Here is a 14661-nt window from a genome sequence, read left to right as displayed (position 1 = left end):
AATATAACTTCTATTTCATATATATATTTTATATCTTGTTATCTTTTTATCGTTAAAATAACGAAAGAAATATGTAATCCCTAAAAAATATGATATATTATCTACAATTTTCTCTCATATTTTTGTATTTATTCGAACTTCCGATTATACAATCTTACCTTGAATAACAAGATTTATCCATTTATCACGAATAAAAAGATACAAGGGTTTTGCGATCATGGAAATATATTTCTTGGAGAGAATAAATAAGTAAGTATATTAGTACTAAGGTCATTAAAGTAGTCGAGAGAAGAGAGGATGGAAAAGTTTGCGAAAAAACTTACGAGAAAAAGAAGTTCTTTACTTGAAGAAACTGTCAGAAAATAAAAAGACAGTGAAAAAAGAGAGAGAGAGAGAGAAGATAAACCGCTAATAGTATTTCTACAAATTGACATCGTTAAATTAAAAAACTTCCTAAAGAAGAAAATAAGAATAAAGAGAGAGAATAAAATACACGAAGAAAGATTACCTATTTTATTAAAACTTAACAACCATTATATAATATTTTTTATTGATATTATTATAATAACTAAAAATCTCGTGTCAATTTATAAATATATATATGAAATAGAAGTTATATTTTTCTCTTTCAAGTCACGTGCGTTTTACAACGTTCGACATACTATTTTTATGATCCTTTACACGAGCTTGTAGTTTTGTAAGATTTCACGCGTAAATTCTCTTGAATTAATTCTCGTTAAAAAGCGTCGTCCACCAACGTGATTTGTGTGAACGATAAGCCAGTGAATAGGATAGTAATTAACTTTTTATCTTACTTTTTTTTAATAAAAAAATCCTGATTTCGAATCAGACATTGGTTGGCATTATATAAATTTAACAGATTGTAAATTTATGCAACGAGAAAAAATTCGAAACAACTTTTCACCGCGTTTCTTTTATATCTCATTATATTTTTTTTTCCATGGATAATATTTGTTATGAAGTATTTCATAAATATTTCGTAAAATATAAAATGAAACGTTTTATAGTGGATAATATTAATTGGAGAATTTTCGGATTGTTCATTAATTATATTATTCGTCTATATATATATATATATATATATATATACTTTAATTGTAAAATTTCGCATGGTTTTAGTTCTCGATCGATTATCGGGTTCAGTTAACTTCGTTTTATTGCATACCGTTCAGGTTTCTTGTTTCCTTCTTTTTCTTTGACGTGCCTATCATATTAATTCTTGAAAAAAATAAAACAAAGAAAGAAGAGAACAGAAATAACAAAATAGAAATTTATATTAAAGTATCGAAGATTTAAATACACGTTTTAAATTGAATTAAATGATAAGTGGAAAAATAATGGTAATACAAGTATTTGGTAATAAGTTGTGGGTGTTCTTTAAACTGAAAAAAAATAAAAGGAATATATTATATTAAATGATTGTTAATTAATCGAAAGAAATGTATATTGTTGTCTAAAAGCATGGATTATAAGTTCGATGTACTTTCCTTTTCGAAATCCATTGTTAGCACGTTGGCACGTGTTTTTTTTATTCAATGTTGTTTATATGACTTTCCGTAAAAAGAAATTCTATTTTATGTATGTTACATATATATGCAACCTTCGGGAAACCATATAAACAACATTCAATAAAATAACTTTCATACAGGACAATGTGTCAGTCTAACGGAAGATTTCGAAGAGTTGAGTGCATAAATCTTGTAGATTACACTTTTAGACAACAATATAAATTACCTTCGATTAATTAACAATTAATCTAATACATTAATACATTCTACTTATATTTCAGATTGTTTAAACATATGTACATTGAATTAAACATTACATACTTATTAATGTATTTTGAATATTAAATAATTTCGATTTTATGTTTCATGAGAAACAAACATTTTATTCTCGAAGTCATAACTGTGCATGAGTTTTAAGAAAATATATACTTTAGTTAAAAAAATTACATAAATATTAAAAGAATGTTAAAATTAAAATGTTATAATCTTAAATTTACTTTATAACGAATATTATTCCCGTTATAGACATGCGCAACTTTCTCGGAAAGTCATATAAACAATATTTAATAAAAGAACTTTCATAGAGGATAATGTCTCAGTTTAATGGGGTATTTCAAGGAAGATGGTGCACCGAACATATATACATACATTTCCTTCGATTGATTAACAATTATTTTAATACTCTAATCCACTTTACTTATATTTAAGATTGTTTATTAAGATTGTTTCATTAAAACATTACATATATCTTATTACCGTATTTTGAGTAGAAAATAATTTTTTCTATGTTTTTTAAAAAAAAATGAATGTTCAATTTTTAACAATGGACCATTTATGTACGTTACTTTCGTATTAGTTTAATTCACTTATTAGAAATAATTCTTTCAAGTGTTAAACTCATATATGTAACGAAGATAGGTATACTAATGTATTTATTTTGAAATTGTTTTTATTCTAAACATATTATATTAATAGTTTTCAAGTAAAAATCTAGTAAGGATAACGGTATACGATTTTAAGTGATACTCATTGTATGTATATGCTAAAATCGAAAAGGGAAGGTATACATATAGATAATCGTGAATGGATACTGTATGTTATATATAATACATGAACATAGAGACCATGTTAGGTAAATGTAATAGAGAGTATAAGCAGCAAAGGACAATTGTTTGTTTCCCCTTTCTCAAAGTTTCTTCTTAGTTAGATTTCTATTATAATATCGAAGAAGTTCTTCGTAAACTAGGACAATTTTTTCAATTATAGTTATAGAGAATCCGGAAAATCGCGTGAGAGTTGATTCTTGCCAATGTTACTTTTACATGAAAAGAAATGTGTTCTCTTTCTCTCTCTTTTTCTCGTTAAATTTTTATATAAAAAAACAAAAAACAAAATTTTTTCCTCTTTTTCCTTTCTATTTCTTTCTTTTTATTCATTACCAACAACCCGCCAAAGAAAGTTAATTACAAGTTCTGTAAAAGATCGGTTCGTTTTTTTAAAACGATTGAAGACTTTCACGCCAATCGGATTGGTAAAGGAACGAACATTCGAGGTATAAAGTCCGACGTTTAAACGAGATCTTAGCCGAAGCGAAAGGTAAAAGGGGAGGATAACGAATCTTCTAAGAAGATCCTGTTTCGCTTTTCAAGTAAGGAATTAGGTTGGTTGGTTCGTTGGTTGGTACGTTTAATTGAACGGGAATATTATATTGTGGGTAGGAAAATAACATAATTCATTCCATAATTTATCAATACGGAATAATTAATAAAAATAATTGATCATTTATTTTATAACTATGAGATATATAGAATTTTAATCGGCGAACTAATTTTCATATTATGTAGATTGCTTTGATTAATAACTAATTTCAATATTTGTGGTATTTAGTATCTCGATAATTAATAATAGTAAAACATTTCGTATACGAATAAAATACGAATAATATTTTTATATTTGTACTCTTTTGATAATATATTTTATTAATATTATTATTTGTATATATATAATTAACGTATTTATTAATATTTTTCTTAGATTAGATTTTTCAATAAAAATAATTTATTTATTAAAATGTAAAAAACAATATTAGAGACAATAAAATGTTATTTCTTGATGAATTTCATAAGTTTTATTTTCTTTATCTTTTAAGATATATAAATGAAAAAGATAATTAACGTTAAAAATGAACTTTGCAACAATAGACGTTTCTTTAATCGAGAATGTTTACGATACGCGATGTAATATAATTTGAATACTTCGAATCAATTATTCATAAAACCTTTTAGGTGGGAACAAAACGCATTAATCATATCCACGCGAACGAAGCACGATGTCATCTGATATGTTCCTGTCTATAGAATGGTTTCGTACGCTTGCTGTGATTTATTGTTGTCATTCACAGCGGCGACGAGTATGATAAGTGGTGTTTCCATTGATGAAACTTTGACGTGCCTCTTCTTTTTTCTTCTTGTTTTATTTTTTTTTATTTTTTACCCCCCACCCCCGCCCTGCCCCCCTCCCACCTCCTTTTTTATTTCTTTTTACAACTCTTTATAAAAATAATAATGTTCGCTTATTATAAATTTGTATAATAAATTTTGACAAAATTACCATATTTTTTTATTTTTATTTTAATTTCATTATATCGTACACATGCATATTTTACACATTATCGATTGAAATGAATTATTAGAGAAAATCAAAGATAATTTTGTGATTCAATTAACAAAGATAAGAAAAGGATAAGCATGAAAATGATACTTGAAGTTGAATACATCTTGTTAATTCTATAGATCTTTATGCAACAGATACACCACAGATATAGCTGTTTCTAATTAGTCGAAAGTTATTTAGGAGTATTCACAGCAAAGATCCTCTTTCTCTCTCTCTCTCTTTCTCATTCTCTCTTTCTCTGTTTCCTTGTATCATCATTTTGCAAAGAGTTAAGCTCGAACTAATGACGCAGAGATCTAATAAACTTGACTTACTATTAATTCGTGGATTCTGTTCAACGTTAAGAGGATCTCTCTTTCTCTCAGTGTCTTCATTTTCTAATTATCCGAGAAGGATATAGTTCCATCGTCCTTCCCAATTTATTTATCAAACTCTGTGTGTGTGTGTGTGTGTGTGTGTATGCTTATATTTTTTTATATCTCAGATAAGGACATTTTCGTGGGCGGTTTACATTGGTATTGGTGTTGGTTGATTCAACGAAGAGTAAACGATGTCAATGGTACAGGGTCGTCCTTTTCAGGACATTCAAACGTCGTTCGAGGGATCGACTTGAAGGTCTGATATCGATGTATCAACGATATGCCATTAAAAACTGACTTTAGCCCTATGTATATATATATATATATATATATATATATATATATATATATATATATANTTTATTGTCGCGAAGAAAGCTTTTCCGAACGATCCTTCCTCTCTTACACCAGACACATACATACATATATATATATATATATACATATATATATAGGTATATAGGTATATATATACCTTTTTCTTTTTCTTCCCCTAACGAAATTTCTTTCTTTTTCTTTTTTTTCTTTTTCTCATCGGATTATCGATGGTCGCTCGTGCGAAAAGCTTGTCATTCAGTGGGCGTTTCGATTTTGTTCAATAAACGTGATTAAAAGATATAATAATAATAATAATTTATATGTATCTATATATATATATATATATTATATATCGTTAATGCTTTCTTTTCTTTTTTTATTTTTTCCGTAAGAATGATAACTTCTTTTATTCGTGAAATTTATCTTTCGAATGATTCGAACAAATCGTCCGGACAAAAAGATAACGATTAGAAATATTCAATGTGCCAAGTTACACGTCAAAGACATCTATTTCTTTTTTTTTTTTTTTATAGAAAATATATACTTACCTTACTTATATATTATATATATGTATGTATATATAATACCCTTTAGTCGCGTATTAAAGAATATGACGAAACAATATCGTACTTTTCTCTTTGAATGATTTCTCTTCGAGGAAGAATTTAGTACTCTTTGATATATCCCGATATAGATATTTACTTTTTATCTTTTTCTTTTTATTTTACTTTTCTTTTATTTTATTTTCATTCCTTTATCTTTTACTCTTACTATATTTTTGACAAAATTTCAAGCTTTACGTTTAGGAACGAGGTCGAGGTATTATCACCGATACCAGATGATATCCGACTTTTTTTTTAAGCCAATTCGCGTAGACGTATATGTATATATATATATTGTATATATATATTCGGTTCGATATTCGGGACCATCCCTTATTTTCTACGAAAACGTTCTAGGTCCGTTTATTTTGTTGTCGTCATTTATTTTTCCCTGAACTGCAAATGATTTATGAAAACCGTAGACGATTGTAGTACGTACACGCAGCAGAACAAATTACTGCGAATAACTGTGTTATTTCGAACTCGGTTAGTTAGAAATTTACGATGGAAAGTTATGTCTTTAACGTTTCTTAATCGAATTCGAAGCGGAAAATTGATTTACGAACGATGAATGATAGATGGAACATACCGCTTCACGTAAGATTCGTAAAATTAAAAAAAAAATATCAGTTTATCGTGAAAATAATTGTAATTGTTCGATAATCGTTACGATCGTCGAATCGTATGAGATCGAACATTAGAAGTTCATAAGTTTATCGAGGGGATGCTTTAAAAAACTTTATCATTTTCTTTTACGAACAAATCGTAAAGTTCTTCTTTTTATCGTATTGGTAAATCCGATAAAATTCTGTCATTGACCCTTTCGAAGAATGTTCTTCACTCGGAAGAAAATAACTTCGAAGAGTATTCGACTATTGGTTACATTTATTGCGATTTCTATGCCACCCTTCCTTCCTTCCTTCCTTCCCTTCTTTTTTCCTTCTTTCCATTTAGTCGAATATTTCACAACTCGAAAGTCCGTTTTTTATTTGTGATTATTTTTTCTCCTTTTACTTTTGTTGATTTTACTGTTAAGATACTTGTGACGAAGAATAATTTAAATATTTAACTAGCACTATTTATACCAGTTAATTACTCTCCAAGCTCAAAAGAATCCACCCACATGAGAACTAGTAAAAAATTAAACTTAACTGAAATAAAGGACGTGCTATCTTTTTTCATTTATATAATAATTTACCAAATGTCTACGGACAAATTGTAAAGATGTATGAAGTTAATACAAAAAAAAAAAATAAAATTACTTTCCATATTTTCGAGTATTCTTAGGGTTGCAACATATAAACAGAATTCTAGAGTTAGTCGAAAGTACAACTTGAGGAATTTCATTTAATCTTAGTGCGGTAGGAATAATTAACAGTTAGTTTTAATGAAACGAAATAGTAATCAAAACGCTTTCTTACACACGTGATATAAAATATATTTATTTTGAAAATTAATAACTTGGGATTATTTCTAAAATTATTATCATAATTTCATCATGTTGATTTAATTAAAAATTTATTATTTATTTATTTATTTATTTACAATTGAATCGAAAAGATTGTATGAAATATTTCATGAAGATATAATTTGAATGGAAGGAAAATGAATTATATTAACTCTCTAACCCGATTGATTTTCGTTAATGAAAGAAAAGTGATATGGAAATTGAACGTCTTTGGAAAGAGACACTTTAAATGATAGAAACGTATACTCGATTTCGAAATAACCTTTACGATTTAGACATTGCATTAATATGTATGACGAATGCGAAACGGTGAAGCGATGAAATTTATGTCTGACATTATGACGATCATTTAATAACGTTGCAGCTGTCCGCCGACCATTTTGTTCAATGGAAATACATATGAATTAATTATACTGTATCATGTTTCGAGGAACTTTGTAATACTATTATTATTCCGATTCCTATATTTCATTTTTTTCGCCTTCTTTCTTTTTTTTTTTTAATATCATCAGAACGAAATTCCATAGAAATTTTCTAGAAATACATTTTTGTCACGTTTTTATTGGAAATTCACAGGTGATACAGCAAAGCGTTCACGCGTGAAATTGGGAATGTATTTTACACTTTTTGTTTACATTTTACGATAGATGTGTGTATATATATATATCATACTAGGAAACCAGTGTAATATGAAGTTTGACAGGATCGATATCTTGTATTGTGCGATCGGTATGAAAGGAGTACTATAATGTCTCCGCTCTTCCAGTACGCGTGATTCCTGTTATATGAAAGGGCTTTGTATGATAGAGGAATATATTATGTGTATATTATATTATATATTCCATGTGAAAAAAAATCTTTAGTTAACCAACGAGATGTTATAAGATCGATTTTATCTGTTAATATCTCGAAGATAATTTATCCCATTAGTAATCCTATATCGTAAATCTAATAATGATTATACATTTTTCTTTTTTTATTTTTTTTTGGCTTTATTACTGTTAAAATATGCGTACGTGTACGTTTTTATCGAACGTATCACTGTAACATATATAAATAAATTTGAATTATGTTATAGGTTTTATGTCAGGAGGAAGAAGACAACAATCAATGCATACCGAAAAAAGTTTTCATCGCATTATTGCGTCTCCCAGAAGCAAGCTCGAATTTAGCGGCTTATTCGCGTACTGCTCGAATTATTCAGGATGCAAAGAATCGTAACGAGATGGCTCATTTAAAGGCACTCAGTACCGAGGAAAACGATGATTCAGAAATTTGTATACCGGGTAGTCTTTATTTGGAACTCTTTAGAGATCCAGCGATGCGAGCTCATTTGATGTCGATTGGTAAATCATCCAAATTACCGGAATATCCGTTCGGACGTTCGTTCGAGGAGAACATCGAAGAAGTTGAACCATTAGCCGAAACGGAAAAACGAAGTCTCGCGACCTTGGCAAAGAACGGTGATCTTCCGGTTTCTATTCAGGAACGTAAAGAAGAGACCAACAATAATGACGACGAGGAAAAAAGAAGTTACGCTTCGAAGTGAGAAAGATATACGCCTATTTTTTATTATTTTTTTGTTTTGTTTTGTTTTCATTGATTAAATATATAATTGAGATTGGTAGGTTAAATGAAATGAAATTAAAACGAATTTATTTGGAATAAAATAGGTTTGGTACTTGGACCGATGAAAGATTGGCAACATTATTGCAACATATGACAGAAGATTTCGGTAAAAATATACCTGATATTATTCGTCAGTATACACTTCCCAATGGTGAATTGGATATCGAAGCTTTGATACGTAATTATCCTTCTGAGAAGAGAAACGTGGGTTCGTTGGCACGAGACTTTGCTTTACCACCGACAGCTGGTAGAAGAAACATTGCTTCATTGGCACGTGATCGTTCGTTATTAGCTTCAAATGGCAAGAGAAATATCGGTGCCCTTGCAAGGGATCGAGCATTACCACAAATGGCAGGAAAAAGGAATGTTGCTGCGTTAGCTAGGACCTATATGTTACCAAAATCAGGTAAAATGGATTATTTATCCGAAGATATGTCACCGATTGAGAGAAGGTATTTGGGTTCTTTGGCTCGGTCAGATGGATTACCAGCTTTTCATGCTTCTTACGATGAAGATAAAAGAAATGTTGCATCATTGGCCAAAAATGGAGACTGGCCTGAATACGTTAAACGTGCTTATGCCATTCCCCCATACGGTATGATCGTTCGTACTATGAGCCGTCATGGACGATCATTGAAAGAAAAACCTCTCGATCTTTATCATCAATTAACTCGCGAAAAACACGACGATGAAAATTCTGGATCATTCCTTGACGATAAATTGGATTTTTTGATGCGAGATTCGGACGATAGGAGAACGAAAAGGCAAATTGATTTTTCCGACGAGTATCCATTACCCGTCATGCAGAATTCTAATGTTCTTGATTACGAGGAAATGATCGAGGCCCTGACCGGACAATATCCAAACACGGAAAAAAGATTCATGGGTGAGAATATATTAGAATGATTTTTAACACAATATCTTAATATCGTAATTATCAATGATTATTATAGGTACCATTCTATATAGATTAATCTAATGCATAAATTGTTAGATTAGTGGGTTAAATTTTTGAGAGATCCAACGTATCCTATAATCGATATATTTATCAATTGAAAAATATTTAAATTATAAATTTAATTAATTCTAAAAAAAGAGAGAAAAAGAAAAGAAATACAAATAATTCTCGACTAATCCGAAATGTTGGATCTTAAAACGAAATATCGTTTACCCTTTGTAGTTCATTTAATTAAATTTTTGGAAAGGGTAAAATTATAAGAAAAAAAAGAAACAAGATTCTGACTCTCAGGAACGGAATCGGCTGGGTTGGAGTTGCCGACGGACACCTCGATTCCCGTTGGATATCTCGAGACATTTCAACGAAGTAAAAGACATATCGGGTCTCTGGCGCGGCAAGGTTTGCTACCATCGATAAGGGCGGCACGAATCTCGCGATCACCCAGATATCTGGTCGACAGGTCAGACCATTAGGCTCTCGTCCGTCCGCCATATTTTCTCACACGTGTTATCCGCACAAAATTTGTTCTCCTATTTTATTCGATGTAATGTCGCCAAATTTGTCCGTATCTGTAATCAGTAGATCATATTTTGTGTCACTAATCTAATAATTGTTCAAACGATATATTAATCTCTTCCTCGTTAGTTACTGAATTTTTTTCACGACAAGAACAACAGTAAAAACAAAAACTGCAGTATTTGGACGTTTAATCTCATGTGCATCGTTTTCAACCAAAAAAACATTCATTTACGAATCGTCCCGTACCCTTTCTTTTTTTTTTTTCTTGGTTCTTTCTTCTGCTCATATGTTTCTCTCTCTCTCTCTCTCTTTCTCTCTTTTTAAATATTTTGTCATAAAACATACTTCACTCGTTTCACGATCTCCAATTGTGTCGTCTTCGTTGGATTCGTCACGGTAGATAGGTGTTGTTAACATTTTATTTAAATGTATAGTTTTCGGTGTCGTTTATTGATGTTAGACAGATTAGATTCTAGAGAGTCAATTAGAATCGTATAAATCGATGTTAGAAGGCTAATTATTTCATAGAGGGTCAATGTCTGCTGCATTTATTTCATTTGTTCGTACATTTTTTCTGTTTGTATCTCTTTCCTTTTTGTTTTTTTTTTTTTATACGTAGACCCTTCTCTCCGTGTTTTTTATTTTTTTAAATAATTACTTGACGCGTTGTGGATATTTTTAAAAACGAATTATTCATTCCTTTTTTTCTTTTTCATGCGTAGAATTTTATAACGTTTTATAAACAATTTAATATACGAGTATTTAGGATTATGTTAGATGTGAACGCGCGTTGCGCGTTCCTTTCTAATGGTTATCCAGTGGAAACAATGTCATTTTCATAGATTATCGAATGGAAATTAATTGAAAGATACGAATGCATTATTCTGTATTTTTTTCTTTTTTTTTTTCATAAAATAGTTTTCCTTGGATACCATTGATGCAATTGATGTTGAATGTTGAAGGTAGATCGAAGATCAAGTGCTCGCGGAGTCTAAATGTCATATAATAGTGAAGATAATTAATTAATGCATTTTAATATCTCGAGAATAGTTTTCTATTCGGTCTGATGTCTCTTGCAGAATTAAACAAGAATATGCTTTGATCTTTTGTTCCATTATCGTTAATAGCACTTCACAAGTGTGCTTAAGTATTCTTTTTGTTTTAGGAAGCATTGTTTTTTCCTTTGTTCGAAGAAAAAACCCATTATGATCGAGTCATCAACGTTCCTTGTTCAAAATCTATTTATATATTATACATATACTTACGTGTGTGTGTATATATATGTATATTTTAGACTCTGATTACACGAACATTAATTTGATCAGTAATGCGATATAGTATAGATTTATTAATATAGTTTTATTTGTCGCTATAAATGAAAACTATGATCGATAACAATTCATTGATTATCTATTTTTTAAAAATATATCATTTTTTAGATATTTTAATTTTGTTTTATTAAAAAAAAATAGACGAAATTGTTATCCATCATCGTTGCGTTTCATATCAACTGATAATTGTTTAGTGTTAATTAGTTATAAAAAAAAAAAAAAAAAGCATAGCAGCTGTGTTAGTTTATAAAAACTGTGACTGATTAGACATAAAAATATGTGTGAGTGTGTGTGTGTGTGTGTGAGCAGCGTGCGTGTCGATAAAGTAGAAATACTTAATGTTGTAACAACACACGTCCGATCAATTTCAGGGAGAATTCCGCAGATGGGCCCACGTCAAACTACTCCTTCAACCCGACGACTTGGTCGTTAAGGCCCATTTATGGTTCTGGCCCTCCCAGAATACGCTATCTTCAGTCATTGTGCAGGTATTGTCACCATGGCTTCCGAAGATCCCGTTCTATTACCGACGGACGATAATTTTCTTCATAACCGACTGTGTAAATTGTTTAAATCGTGCAAGTAGCGATGGGTATAAACATATTCCTTAAGTTTTCAATATTTTTAATCATTTGAAGAATTATAACTTTCTGCATCGCGTTTTTTATATTGATTTGTAAATTATTCTAGAACAAGATAATGAAAGAGAAGGGTAATTATAATTTATTAAACAATAGATATAATATAAATTGAGAAAGCATGTAAAAGACTGAATTGATAGACCCATCGCTAAATGCAAAATCCGTAATTACTGGCTCCATCATCATCGTTGATTAAATTATCGTCGTGTAATCATAACGACGGAATTATACGCAAATTTACGAAATATCGAAAATAACGACGAGAAAGAAAGAAAGAAAAAAAGATTACACCTACTTACACCGATGTAAATATTTTGTAAACCTACAATTTCGTGCTTGTTCTCTCTCTTTTTAATTCATATACGATATTCCTTAAAGTTCCATAGAAATTCTGAAAGTTTTATAATTCTATTATTAATACGTAATATTACTTGCAATAGATGATTTATTTTTTGAAGAATCGAATTTTTTTTCAATCGAAGAGAAACAAATTTCTCGTCGTCATCGTCATTGTCGTTGTCGTTGTCGTTGTCGTTGTAATTTTCTTTGTCGTTGTTTAATCATCTAATAAATGAAATGAAACTAATGTAACTTTCGTCGTGAGAGATACCTACGCGTTCATTGACAATAATAACATTGATAATAATTTTCTCCTGGATAATTATATACTACTACATACGATTAAGATTAAATTATTCAAACACGATAAGAGTATTTAAAAAAAAAAAAACAAAAAAAAATTGATTAGAATCGTTCGTCGTTCATAAGACAATAATTATATCGTTAGATAATTATTATTATTATTATTATTATTACCTGTGCTTGTATTTTCCTTCTATCTTCAAATTAATTAGGATTATGTTGCGTTTAATAGATTAAAAAAAAAAAAAAAAAAGAAGAAAGACCTAGCTTGAATCGTTTTCGTTAATATAAGGTAAAATAATCTATTAAATATTCTTACCTGTATACTTTTTTAAAAAACCAATCATCGTCCTGTTACGATAGAACGGCTTACGAAGTCTAAACGCAATTTCCTTGCACGTAGTAATCTTTCACAGTATTATACAAATAAACAAAAAAAAAAAATAACCCGAATTAGTGATTACGATATGCACTGATAACGAGAATGAATTTCTTTCTTCGTATAACGTATTACACATTATTCGATTATTATTAGTGACTATCGTTGTGTATAAATGTATGTGATGTTATATGTAATAATTCAATAAATATCAAGAGAGAATATTGGATTTTTCGAATATTAATAATAATTATGGAACGTTGATAAAATGAGAATCTTTGAAAGAAATTTTCAGCGAGACTTTCCATTCGAGAACGTCTTCGTATAATTGCTGTGGATGACATATAAACACCTTTACCATTCTTTATTATTACAATAATATATTATGTATTTAATTATATACTGTAATTGATAAACAATGTGACAATAAAGCGGTAATAGTATATTAAAATAAATATCTAATTATTGTATAGATCGATAAAAGAATCATTTTATTTTCATTTACAGAGTGCTACCTGTGTGTGTGTGTCATAAAGATTTAAAACAATTATTTTAAATATTTACTAATTATTTACATTTTTAAGAATACAATACGGATAAATGTATATTACTACGGAAATCTTACTAAATAGATAATATAGAAAAGATCTAATTGTAAGTAGATCTTTAGAGGCTATAATTTTTCTGAATTAACAAAACTTCAGTTTACATTATCCTTATTTTCTTACACTACCAGAATTAGCATTATTACCATTACCATTTATATTTATTAAATTACCATTTTCAGTATTATTGCTGTTAGAAGAAATATTAACACTGCCAATATTTCCAGAATTATTAATACAAACAAATGATTCCAGATTTTTGTACTTTAATATTTTCTACGTTAACTTAATTTGAATTATTGCCGTTATCGTTTCCGTTAGAAATGTTACTGCCATTTTTATTAATTTTTATATTATTGATAATCAAATGACAATCGAGGAACTCTCGCTAGTACTTGAACCTTTCTGAATTTCTACATCATCTTCATTTGAATTATTATTATTGATGTTTTTAGTAACTGCGTTATCGTTTTCAGTACTATTTTCATTCGAGACATTACTATCGCTTTCATTGCTTTCTGAACTGTCAATTATTGAAGGTTTATCTGGTTTAGATACTTCCACATTCCCTACATTACCTTCATTCGAATTATCACCATTGCTATTTCCATTAACTATATTACCGTTTTCACTATCGTTTCCGTTAGAAACGTTAGCATCACTATTATTATTTTCTGAATTATTGATAATTCGTGGATTTACGCTGGACCTAGCAGCTTTCTGATTTCCTACGTTACCTTGATTAGAATTATTTCCGTTATCGTTTCCGTTAGAAATGTTACTGCCATTTTTATTAATTTTTATATTATTGATAATCAAATGACAATCGAGGAACTCTCGCTAGTACTTGAACTTAACTGAATTTCTACGTCATCTTCATTTGAATTATTATTATTATTACTGCTATTTTCAGTAACTGTGTTATCGTTTTCAGTACTATTTTCATTCGAGACATTACTATCGCTTTCATTGCTTTCTGAACTGTCAATTATTGGAGGTTTATCTGGT

General features: G+C 29.3%; 1 protein-coding gene across 2 annotated transcripts in view; it reads left to right on the top strand.

Moving 5' to 3' along the window:
* The window catches only part of LOC106790029 (neuropeptide-like 1), a 14222-nt gene extending 1300 nt beyond the window's left edge, over window positions 1-12922 (top strand). Inside the window, exons 2-5 of one of the 2 annotated variants that reach the window (XM_014754667.1) lie at window positions 8028-8494; window positions 8623-9464; window positions 9828-9996; window positions 11758-12922. In XM_014754667.1, the coding sequence (XP_014610153.1) occupies window positions 8028-8494; window positions 8623-9464; window positions 9828-9996; window positions 11758-11926 (1647 nt within the window). In that variant the 3' untranslated portion in view covers window positions 11927-12922. The remainder of the gene's footprint in view (window positions 1-8027; window positions 8495-8622; window positions 9465-9827; window positions 9997-11757) is intronic. The other variant, XM_014754668.1, reaches the window with a different exon arrangement.
* Window positions 12923-14661: the final 1739 nt, after the last annotated feature.

The sequence above is a fragment of the Polistes canadensis genome, unplaced genomic scaffold, assembly GCF_001313835.1.
Source record: "Polistes canadensis isolate GaletaPanama2010 unplaced genomic scaffold, ASM131383v1 scaffold_210, whole genome shotgun sequence".
Classification (NCBI taxonomy): Eukaryota; Metazoa; Arthropoda; class Insecta; order Hymenoptera; family Vespidae; genus Polistes; species Polistes canadensis.
This window is presented reverse-complemented; position numbering and strand designations above follow the sequence as displayed.